The sequence below is a fragment of the Saccostrea echinata genome, unplaced genomic scaffold (assembly GCF_033153115.1).
Source record: "Saccostrea echinata isolate AGI-Se365-2 ecotype Australia unplaced genomic scaffold, CSIRO_AGI_Sech_v1 ptg000002l, whole genome shotgun sequence".
In the NCBI taxonomy this organism is placed as follows: domain Eukaryota; kingdom Metazoa; phylum Mollusca; class Bivalvia; order Ostreida; family Ostreidae; genus Saccostrea; species Saccostrea echinata.
Window position 1 is genome coordinate 19,654,959 of NW_026889751.1, and position 12,940 is coordinate 19,667,898.

At 32.0% G+C, this 12,940-nt stretch overlaps 1 protein-coding gene across 1 annotated transcript in view; it reads left to right on the forward strand.

Annotated features, from left to right (window-relative positions):
- Positions 1-12,940, forward strand: part of LOC133178105 (endoplasmic reticulum membrane-associated RNA degradation protein-like) — a 57,423-nt gene that overhangs the window by 42,168 nt on the left and 2,315 nt on the right. The window contains exons 5-6 of the mRNA XM_061312864.1: positions 12,208-12,305; positions 12,506-12,636. Of these exons, the coding sequence (XP_061168848.1) occupies positions 12,208-12,305; positions 12,506-12,636 (229 nt within the window). The remainder of the gene's footprint in view (positions 1-12,207; positions 12,306-12,505; positions 12,637-12,940) is intronic.

The following is a 12,940-nucleotide window of genomic DNA, read 5'->3' on the forward strand; positions in this document are numbered from 1 at the left end:
GACATTCAAGATTTTTCAGTTTGCCGGAGAATGTTTTTTGTCATTTTACCACTTTTATGTAGGTGTTGACCCTCTCTTTTAAATTAAGTCTCAGTCAGGATGTTTATTTTAGCATGATTTGTCAAGCACATTAATGTACTGAAATATTAATAAATTACAAATTAAAGTGATGAAGAAATTTGACATATTTACACAATCAAAATATCAGAATAACCATAATTCAGCTAATAAAGTGCCCTGTTCTTCTTTTGTCACTTCCTATAAATTTTATCAGCAGTTTTTGTACACCCACCCACCTCCAAGAATCATGGAGGATGGCCTGATATTAGTTTATTTGTTGCATTTATTCACATTTAAAAGTGTTAAGACCCATAAAAATGTTTAAGATTTATATTTTTGAATTTAAATGTTGAATTTTTATGTAAATTTGGTGAAACAAAAAGCTGTAATCTTGAATTAATCATGCAAATTCATCAAACATCTTTGAAATTCCTGAGTAATTGAATGAAAAGAGAATAATTATGTATGTTCAATTGGAATTTCATGGCTAATTTGTGTCTGCAGAGAAAGCCAGTTACATAAATCACAACAATAAATTACATCTGAATTGTTTTCTCCATTTTCTTATCATCAAAGCAAGTTTAATGGAGTGTCAGAGCTGTCCAGAACCTCCCCAGATGCTGATATCATTTGGACTGCCCTGTGTTACAACACAGCTTTTAGATAAACTTCTGCATAGCAGGTTGTAGACAAGTACCTAGGCTTTATTTGGAACATAAATTGACCAGATGCAGATTTTATTATCAGCCTAATATTTAAGAATTTCTGTAAATTCTGTCATTCTTAGGAGGGTAAAATGCAATTTTGTTATGTAATAATTGCATAATGGTCTCAGACTTGTGAATTATTTTTTGTTTGTTGTGAAGAACAGTGCATATACTCTCCATGGATACAAAATTGGTTGCCAGGCTTAGTTTATTAAGGATGAAATTCTGCTTCAAAATATGCACAAAAAACTTCTGTCAGAGTGCTCAGTGTGTATTCTTGACAGCTCTGGAGTAAGGGAGATAAATGCATCATATCTCCAGCAATAATGGGAATTAGATCCCCAGACTTCAGGATGTTAGTGACAGTTATTTAAGAAATCTCAGGTGCAAAAATGAAAAAAATCTGACAACTTCAAAGGTCCTTCAAGGTATCACACCGGTAATTGACCAATCAAAATGTACTTAGTCAATTGTAGTTCCATACACAATAAAGAAATATTTTTTTTATTGTGAGAATTTTTTTAATTTCCCTTATTCTATTTTTACATTTTTGGTATCTGTGCTTAGGATATTTTATGTACTTTGTAAAATATTAAAGGTTTTTGACAGGAACTATTTCTTTCGGGGCATAGGAGGCCACTTCCTGGGGTGCACACAGGATGTTTATAAACACATTGAATACACGTGGTTTTGAGGGTATTCCTGTTTGCGGATGGAAAAAATCAGAAAATGCCGTGTAGGTACCCTATTTTTTGGTGTCAGCTGATGTGACTGGTAACGTTTAACACTTTCTGCTAAATATTTTTTCATGAATTCGAATACCTGATTTTTAATGATTTTTTATTCTATATAGAATTACATAGTGAAAACAATTACCGGTGTGATACCTTGAAGGTGATTGTGTAAAATCATCTACACCCATATTAAAGGCAATTTTAATTTTATAAAGGCATCTTTCAACAAAATATGTCATTTTATTAACTTTCTGTGTGAAAGCACATATTTTTAGATTTAGAAGCAGGGTTGACATTAATTTATACAGATTTCTATGTAAAATACTAATAATATGTCATGTTTTACCCTCAAAACTCCAAATTATGACTTTCAAAGTAGGATTATGCATCTGACATGTAGAAAGAAGTTAGAAAATGTTGGTTTTTTATTTTAGATGACTTTAAACTCTGTGCACCACCTGACCGCAGTCAATTATAGTGTCTACAGACTTTGCCGTAAAAGCGCTTTAGGCTGATTTTTTCAAGAAAAGACTAATTCTGGGTTTGCGAATGAGTTTTCAACAAAAGCAACAACTGCGATAAAATGTGAAGAAGTAAAACATGTTTTTAAAAAGTGTTAAATTTTACAGAGACTGGGTTTACTTTCATTTTATTCACCTTAAGTGATTCATTTATTACTGGAATGGAGGCATAGAAATAATGAAATGAGTTAAATTTGTCTAATAAAAGTAAAGTACAAATAAAATTTATTAAGAATTTTTCAAAAATAAGAAGCTTATGACCAAAAATGCATAAATACTGTCAGGGCATGAGAGTGAATACTTATTCTGAGTCCCAACCATGCATCACACATATAGTGCAGAATGTCACTTAGCACCATGGTATGCCTGTTATGGTTCTCTAGACTTTTTCCATGCTTTCGCAGCTGACATTCAAGATTTTTCAGTTTGCCGGAGAATGTTTTTTGTCATTTTACCACTTTTATGTAGGTGTTGACCCTCTCTTTTAAATTAAGTCTCAGTCAGGATGTTTATTTTAGCATGATTTGTCAAGCACATTAATGTACTGAAATATTAATAAATTACAAATTAAAGTGATGAAGAAATTTGACATATTTACACAATCAAAATATCAGAATAACCATAATTCAGCTAATAAAGTGCCCTGTTCTTCTTTTGTCACTTCCTATAAATTTTATCAGCAGTTTTTGTACACCCACCCACCTCCAAGAATCATGGAGGATGGCCTGATATTAGTTTATTTGTTGCATTTATTCACATTTAAAAGTGTTAAGACCCATAAAAATGTTTAAGATTTATATTTTTGAATTTAAATGTTGAATTTTTATGTAAATTTGGTGAAACAAAAAGCTGTAATCTTGAATTAATCATGCAAATTCATCAAACATCTTTGAAATTCCTGAGTAATTGAATGAAAAGAGAATAATTATGTATGTTCAATTGGAATTTCATGGCTAATTTGTGTCTGCAGAGAAAGCCAGTTACATAAATCACAACAATAAATTACATCTGAATTGTTTTCTCCATTTTCTTATCATCAAAGCAAGTTTAATGGAGTGTCAGAGCTGTCCAGAACCTCCCCAGATGCTGATATCATTTGGACTGCCCTGTGTTACAACACAGCTTTTAGATAAACTTCTGCATAGCAGGTTGTAGACAAGTACCTAGGCTTTATTTGGAACATAAATTGACCAGATGCAGATTTTATTATCAGCCTAATATTTAAGAATTTCTGTAAATTCTGTCATTCTTAGGAGGGTAAAATGCAATTTTGTTATGTAATAATTGCATAATGGTCTCAGACTTGTGAATTATTTTTTGTTTGTTGTGAAGAACAGTGCATATACTCTCCATGGATACAAAATTGGTTGCCAGGCTTAGTTTATTAAGGATGAAATTCTGCTTCAAAATATGCACAAAAAACTTCTGTCAGAGTGCTCAGTGTGTATTCTTGACAGCTCTGGAGTAAGGGAGATAAATGCATCATATCTCCAGCAATAATGGGAATTAGATCCCCAGACTTCAGGATGTTAGTGACAGTTATTTAAGAAATCTCAGGTGCAAAAATGAAAAAAATCTGACAACTTCAAAGGTCCTTCAAGGTATCACACCGGTAATTGACCAATCAAAATGTACTTAGTCAATTGTAGTTCCATACACAATAAAGAAATATTTTTTTTATTGTGAGAATTTTTTTAATTTCCCTTATTCTATTTTTACATTTTTGGTATCTGTGCTTAGGATATTTTATGTACTTTGTAAAATATTAAAGGTTTTTGACAGGAACTATTTCTTTCGGGGCATAGGAGGCCACTTCCTGGGGTGCACACAGGATGTTTATAAACACATTGAATACACGTGGTTTTGAGGGTATTCCTGTTTGCGGATGGAAAAAATCAGAAAATGCCGTGTAGGTACCCTATTTTTTGGTGTCAGCTGATGTGACTGGTAACGTTTAACACTTTCTGCTAAATATTTTTTCATGAATTCGAATACCTGATTTTTAATGATTTTTTATTCTATATAGAATTACATAGTGAAAACAATTACCGGTGTGATACCTTGAAGGTGATTGTGTAAAATCATCTACACCCATATTAAAGGCAATTTTAATTTTATAAAGGCATCTTTCAACAAAATATGTCATTTTATTAACTTTCTGTGTGAAAGCACATATTTTTAGATTTAGAAGCAGGGTTGACATTAATTTATACAGATTTCTATGTAAAATACTAATAATATGTCATGTTTTACCCTCAAAACTCCAAATTATGACTTTCAAAGTAGGATTATGCATCTGACATGTAGAAAGAAGTTAGAAAATGTTGGTTTTTTATTTTAGATGACTTTAAACTCTGTGCACCACCTGACCGCAGTCAATTATAGTGTCTACAGACTTTGCCGTAAAAGCGCTTTAGGCTGATTTTTTCAAGAAAAGACTAATTCTGGGTTTGCGAATGAGTTTTCAACAAAAGCAACAACTGCGATAAAATGTGAAGAAGTAAAACATGTTTTTAAAAAGTGTTAAATTTTACAGAGACTGGGTTTACTTTCATTTTATTCACCTTAAGTGATTCATTTATTACTGGAATGGAGGCATAGAAATAATGAAATGAGTTAAATTTGTCTAATAAAAGTAAAGTACAAATAAAATTTATTAAGAATTTTTCAAAAATAAGAAGCTTATGACCAAAAATGCATAAATACTGTCAGGGCATGAGAGTGAATACTTATTCTGAGTCCCAACCATGCATCACACATATAGTGCAGAATGTCACTTAGCACCATGGTATGCCTGTTATGGTTCTCTAGACTTTTTCCATGCTTTCGCAGCTGACATTCAAGATTTTTCAGTTTGCCGGAGAATGTTTTTTGTCATTTTACCACTTTTATGTAGGTGTTGACCCTCTCTTTTAAATTAAGTCTCAGTCAGGATGTTTATTTTAGCATGATTTGTCAAGCACATTAATGTACTGAAATATTAATAAATTACAAATTAAAGTGATGAAGAAATTTGACATATTTACACAATCAAAATATCAGAATAACCATAATTCAGCTAATAAAGTGCCCTGTTCTTCTTTTGTCACTTCCTATAAATTTTATCAGCAGTTTTTGTACACCCACCCACCTCCAAGAATCATGGAGGATGGCCTGATATTAGTTTATTTGTTGCATTTATTCACATTTAAAAGTGTTAAGACCCATAAAAATGTTTAAGATTTATATTTTTGAATTTAAATGTTGAATTTTTATGTAAATTTGGTGAAACAAAAAGCTGTAATCTTGAATTAATCATGCAAATTCATCAAACATCTTTGAAATTCCTGAGTAATTGAATGAAAAGAGAATAATTATGTATGTTCAATTGGAATTTCATGGCTAATTTGTGTCTGCAGAGAAAGCCAGTTACATAAATCACAACAATAAATTACATCTGAATTGTTTTCTCCATTTTCTTATCATCAAAGCAAGTTTAATGGAGTGTCAGAGCTGTCCAGAACCTCCCCAGATGCTGATATCATTTGGACTGCCCTGTGTTACAACACAGCTTTTAGATAAACTTCTGCATAGCAGGTTGTAGACAAGTACCTAGGCTTTATTTGGAACATAAATTGACCAGATGCAGATTTTATTATCAGCCTAATATTTAAGAATTTCTGTAAATTCTGTCATTCTTAGGAGGGTAAAATGCAATTTTGTTATGTAATAATTGCATAATGGTCTCAGACTTGTGAATTATTTTTTGTTTGTTGTGAAGAACAGTGCATATACTCTCCATGGATACAAAATTGGTTGCCAGGCTTAGTTTATTAAGGATGAAATTCTGCTTCAAAATATGCACAAAAAACTTCTGTCAGAGTGCTCAGTGTGTATTCTTGACAGCTCTGGAGTAAGGGAGATAAATGCATCATATCTCCAGCAATAATGGGAATTAGATCCCCAGACTTCAGGATGTTAGTGACAGTTATTTAAGAAATCTCAGGTGCAAAAATGAAAAAAATCTGACAACTTCAAAGGTCCTTCAAGGTATCACACCGGTAATTGACCAATCAAAATGTACTTAGTCAATTGTAGTTCCATACACAATAAAGAAATATTTTTTTTATTGTGAGAATTTTTTTAATTTCCCTTATTCTATTTTTACATTTTTGGTATCTGTGCTTAGGATATTTTATGTACTTTGTAAAATATTAAAGGTTTTTGACAGGAACTATTTCTTTCGGGGCATAGGAGGCCACTTCCTGGGGTGCACACAGGATGTTTATAAACACATTGAATACACGTGGTTTTGAGGGTATTCCTGTTTGCGGATGGAAAAAATCAGAAAATGCCGTGTAGGTACCCTATTTTTTGGTGTCAGCTGATGTGACTGGTAACGTTTAACACTTTCTGCTAAATATTTTTTCATGAATTCGAATACCTGATTTTTAATGATTTTTTATTCTATATAGAATTACATAGTGAAAACAATTACCGGTGTGATACCTTGAAGGTGATTGTGTAAAATCATCTACACCCATATTAAAGGCAATTTTAATTTTATAAAGGCATCTTTCAACAAAATATGTCATTTTATTAACTTTCTGTGTGAAAGCACATATTTTTAGATTTAGAAGCAGGGTTGACATTAATTTATACAGATTTCTATGTAAAATACTAATAATATGTCATGTTTTACCCTCAAAACTCCAAATTATGACTTTCAAAGTAGGATTATGCATCTGACATGTAGAAAGAAGTTAGAAAATGTTGGTTTTTTATTTTAGATGACTTTAAACTCTGTGCACCACCTGACCGCAGTCAATTATAGTGTCTACAGACTTTGCCGTAAAAGCGCTTTAGGCTGATTTTTTCAAGAAAAGACTAATTCTGGGTTTGCGAATGAGTTTTCAACAAAAGCAACAACTGCGATAAAATGTGAAGAAGTAAAACATGTTTTTAAAAAGTGTTAAATTTTACAGAGACTGGGTTTACTTTCATTTTATTCACCTTAAGTGATTCATTTATTACTGGAATGGAGGCATAGAAATAATGAAATGAGTTAAATTTGTCTAATAAAAGTAAAGTACAAATAAAATTTATTAAGAATTTTTCAAAAATAAGAAGCTTATGACCAAAAATGCATAAATACTGTCAGGGCATGAGAGTGAATACTTATTCTGAGTCCCAACCATGCATCACACATATAGTGCAGAATGTCACTTAGCACCATGGTATGCCTGTTATGGTTCTCTAGACTTTTTCCATGCTTTCGCAGCTGACATTCAAGATTTTTCAGTTTGCCGGAGAATGTTTTTTGTCATTTTACCACTTTTATGTAGGTGTTGACCCTCTCTTTTAAATTAAGTCTCAGTCAGGATGTTTATTTTAGCATGATTTGTCAAGCACATTAATGTACTGAAATATTAATAAATTACAAATTAAAGTGATGAAGAAATTTGACATATTTACACAATCAAAATATCAGAATAACCATAATTCAGCTAATAAAGTGCCCTGTTCTTCTTTTGTCACTTCCTATAAATTTTATCAGCAGTTTTTGTACACCCACCCACCTCCAAGAATCATGGAGGATGGCCTGATATTAGTTTATTTGTTGCATTTATTCACATTTAAAAGTGTTAAGACCCATAAAAATGTTTAAGATTTATATTTTTGAATTTAAATGTTGAATTTTTATGTAAATTTGGTGAAACAAAAAGCTGTAATCTTGAATTAATCATGCAAATTCATCAAACATCTTTGAAATTCCTGAGTAATTGAATGAAAAGAGAATAATTATGTATGTTCAATTGGAATTTCATGGCTAATTTGTGTCTGCAGAGAAAGCCAGTTACATAAATCACAACAATAAATTACATCTGAATTGTTTTCTCCATTTTCTTATCATCAAAGCAAGTTTAATGGAGTGTCAGAGCTGTCCAGAACCTCCCCAGATGCTGATATCATTTGGACTGCCCTGTGTTACAACACAGCTTTTAGATAAACTTCTGCATAGCAGGTTGTAGACAAGTACCTAGGCTTTATTTGGAACATAAATTGACCAGATGCAGATTTTATTATCAGCCTAATATTTAAGAATTTCTGTAAATTCTGTCATTCTTAGGAGGGTAAAATGCAATTTTGTTATGTAATAATTGCATAATGGTCTCAGACTTGTGAATTATTTTTTGTTTGTTGTGAAGAACAGTGCATATACTCTCCATGGATACAAAATTGGTTGCCAGGCTTAGTTTATTAAGGATGAAATTCTGCTTCAAAATATGCACAAAAAACTTCTGTCAGAGTGCTCAGTGTGTATTCTTGACAGCTCTGGAGTAAGGGAGATAAATGCATCATATCTCCAGCAATAATGGGAATTAGATCCCCAGACTTCAGGATGTTAGTGACAGTTATTTAAGAAATCTCAGGTGCAAAAATGAAAAAAATCTGACAACTTCAAAGGTCCTTCAAGGTATCACACCGGTAATTGACCAATCAAAATGTACTTAGTCAATTGTAGTTCCATACACAATAAAGAAATATTTTTTTTATTGTGAGAATTTTTTTAATTTCCCTTATTCTATTTTTACATTTTTGGTATCTGTGCTTAGGATATTTTATGTACTTTGTAAAATATTAAAGGTTTTTGACAGGAACTATTTCTTTCGGGGCATAGGAGGCCACTTCCTGGGGTGCACACAGGATGTTTATAAACACATTGAATACACGTGGTTTTGAGGGTATTCCTGTTTGCGGATGGAAAAAATCAGAAAATGCCGTGTAGGTACCCTATTTTTTGGTGTCAGCTGATGTGACTGGTAACGTTTAACACTTTCTGCTAAATATTTTTTCATGAATTCGAATACCTGATTTTTAATGATTTTTTATTCTATATAGAATTACATAGTGAAAACAATTACCGGTGTGATACCTTGAAGGTGATTGTGTAAAATCATCTACACCCATATTAAAGGCAATTTTAATTTTATAAAGGCATCTTTCAACAAAATATGTCATTTTATTAACTTTCTGTGTGAAAGCACATATTTTTAGATTTAGAAGCAGGGTTGACATTAATTTATACAGATTTCTATGTAAAATACTAATAATATGTCATGTTTTACCCTCAAAACTCCAAATTATGACTTTCAAAGTAGGATTATGCATCTGACATGTAGAAAGAAGTTAGAAAATGTTGGTTTTTTATTTTAGATGACTTTAAACTCTGTGCACCACCTGACCGCAGTCAATTATAGTGTCTACAGACTTTGCCGTAAAAGCGCTTTAGGCTGATTTTTTCAAGAAAAGACTAATTCTGGGTTTGCGAATGAGTTTTCAACAAAAGCAACAACTGCGATAAAATGTGAAGAAGTAAAACATGTTTTTAAAAAGTGTTAAATTTTACAGAGACTGGGTTTACTTTCATTTTATTCACCTTAAGTGATTCATTTATTACTGGAATGGAGGCATAGAAATAATGAAATGAGTTAAATTTGTCTAATAAAAGTAAAGTACAAATAAAATTTATTAAGAATTTTTCAAAAATAAGAAGCTTATGACCAAAAATGCATAAATACTGTCAGGGCATGAGAGTGAATACTTATTCTGAGTCCCAACCATGCATCACACATATAGTGCAGAATGTCACTTAGCACCATGGTATGCCTGTTATGGTTCTCTAGACTTTTTCCATGCTTTCGCAGCTGACATTCAAGATTTTTCAGTTTGCCGGAGAATGTTTTTTGTCATTTTACCACTTTTATGTAGGTGTTGACCCTCTCTTTTAAATTAAGTCTCAGTCAGGATGTTTATTTTAGCATGATTTGTCAAGCACATTAATGTACTGAAATATTAATAAATTACAAATTAAAGTGATGAAGAAATTTGACATATTTACACAATCAAAATATCAGAATAACCATAATTCAGCTAATAAAGTGCCCTGTTCTTCTTTTGTCACTTCCTATAAATTTTATCAGCAGTTTTTGTACACCCACCCACCTCCAAGAATCATGGAGGATGGCCTGATATTAGTTTATTTGTTGCATTTATTCACATTTAAAAGTGTTAAGACCCATAAAAATGTTTAAGATTTATATTTTTGAATTTAAATGTTGAATTTTTATGTAAATTTGGTGAAACAAAAAGCTGTAATCTTGAATTAATCATGCAAATTCATCAAACATCTTTGAAATTCCTGAGTAATTGAATGAAAAGAGAATAATTATGTATGTTCAATTGGAATTTCATGGCTAATTTGTGTCTGCAGAGAAAGCCAGTTACATAAATCACAACAATAAATTACATCTGAATTGTTTTCTCCATTTTCTTATCATCAAAGCAAGTTTAATGGAGTGTCAGAGCTGTCCAGAACCTCCCCAGATGCTGATATCATTTGGACTGCCCTGTGTTACAACACAGCTTTTAGATAAACTTCTGCATAGCAGGTTGTAGACAAGTACCTAGGCTTTATTTGGAACATAAATTGACCAGATGCAGATTTTATTATCAGCCTAATATTTAAGAATTTCTGTAAATTCTGTCATTCTTAGGAGGGTAAAATGCAATTTTGTTATGTAATAATTGCATAATGGTCTCAGACTTGTGAATTATTTTTTGTTTGTTGTGAAGAACAGTGCATATACTCTCCATGGATACAAAATTGGTTGCCAGGCTTAGTTTATTAAGGATGAAATTCTGCTTCAAAATATGCACAAAAAACTTCTGTCAGAGTGCTCAGTGTGTATTCTTGACAGCTCTGGAGTAAGGGAGATAAATGCATCATATCTCCAGCAATAATGGGAATTAGATCCCCAGACTTCAGGATGTTAGTGACAGTTATTTAAGAAATCTCAGGTGCAAAAATGAAAAAAATCTGACAACTTCAAAGGTCCTTCAAGGTATCACACCGGTAATTGACCAATCAAAATGTACTTAGTCAATTGTAGTTCCATACACAATAAAGAAATATTTTTTTTATTGTGAGAATTTTTTTAATTTCCCTTATTCTATTTTTACATTTTTGGTATCTGTGCTTAGGATATTTTATGTACTTTGTAAAATATTAAAGGTTTTTGACAGGAACTATTTCTTTCGGGGCATAGGAGGCCACTTCCTGGGGTGCACACAGGATGTTTATAAACACATTGAATACACGTGGTTTTGAGGGTATTCCTGTTTGCGGATGGAAAAAATCAGAAAATGCCGTGTAGGTACCCTATTTTTTGGTGTCAGCTGATGTGACTGGTAACGTTTAACACTTTCTGCTAAATATTTTTTCATGAATTCGAATACCTGATTTTTAATGATTTTTTATTCTATATAGAATTACATAGTGAAAACAATTACCGGTGTGATACCTAAAGGCTATAGTCTTGGGAGCAGTTGTTATTTCATAAATAATTTGAATAGGTGATATCACCTATTCGAATAAGTGATATCACCTATTCAAAATGAATAAGTGATATCACCTATTCGAATAAGTGATATCACCTATTCGAATAGGTGATATCACCTATTTGATTTGAATAGGTGATATCACCTATTCGAATAAGTGATATCACCTATTCAAAAGGAATAAGTGATATCACCTATTCGAATAAGTGATATCACCTATTCGAATAAGTGATATCACCTATTCGAATAGGTGATATCACCTATTCGAATAGGTGATATCACTCATTCAAATTGAATAGGTGATATCACCTATTCGAATAGGTGATATCACTTATTCGAATAGGTGATATCACCTATTCGAATAGGTGATATCACCTATTCAGAAGCTGAATAGGTGATATCACTTATTCGAATAGGTGATATCACCAATTGAATAGGTGATATCACCTATTCGAATAGGTGATATCACTTTTTGGCAGTAAATACCAAAACAGCGCCTCATATTAGTTGGCTAAGTTAGTTAAGACTAACCCAACATTTATTAGAAAAATTATTGTTAGTTAACTAAGTTAGTTAAGACTAACACAAAAAGAAATGGAAATTCTTGTTAGTTGTCTAAGTTAGTCTGACTAAGGGCTTTTTTCTTGAAAACCCCAAATTCCAATAATCAAAATAATTCCAAATTCAAATAATACACTGTTGTAATCATTTTGACAGAAAATATCTAACTTGCATTTGATTTGTTTGTGTGTTTGGGTATTTTTGGATCAATTTCTTATTTCTCTGGAAATTCTAATTTTACAGATCCAAATTTTACGAGTTGTGATGGGTCCCCCAACTTCTCTTAACCTGAGAAATATTGTGTGGCATGGATTTCCTAATGTTGGGGAGATACCAAAGAGGTATACAATCAAATATTCTTTTGTGATCTGTGTCCCGTTTACCACTAGCCATTCTGAAAATCAATCACTGTAAGATTGCTGGATGATGGAATGTGGATTCTTTAATTACCTTATAGTCTAAGAATGAATTTTGAGATTTATAGTGACAGATAGATGTAGATTCAAGGTGACATTTATTCAGAATGAAATCTGCCTTCTAGATATGGATGTTTCCTGTACCTCACCCTGCCTAGTTTTGGTAAACTCCTGGAGGAGAGGGGTCAACACGTACAGGTCCATAGACAGCTAATGCAGTTCAAATTAGATCCAAAGTTTACCTCTCATGCTCTAGGTAATTAAGTTTTAATTACCTCTAAGATCTAGAGTTTGCAATGTAAATGAATCAGTGTTTTGTTTGATTTTATTTAGTCTATTTGTGTCCAGATTTCCTATGAAACAAGAAAACTTGTATAAAAAAATTTCAACACAATACACAGAGCTCTATGCTAGATGCTTACTGTTATAAATGCTGTACGCAGCCTTATTTTTGCTGCAGTTTTGCAGGATAAAACTGAAAAAAAATAACAGCTCGTGTAGTAGATTTTTACATATGATATATAATTATGATTATGATGAATAATGTATAAAAATGGTTA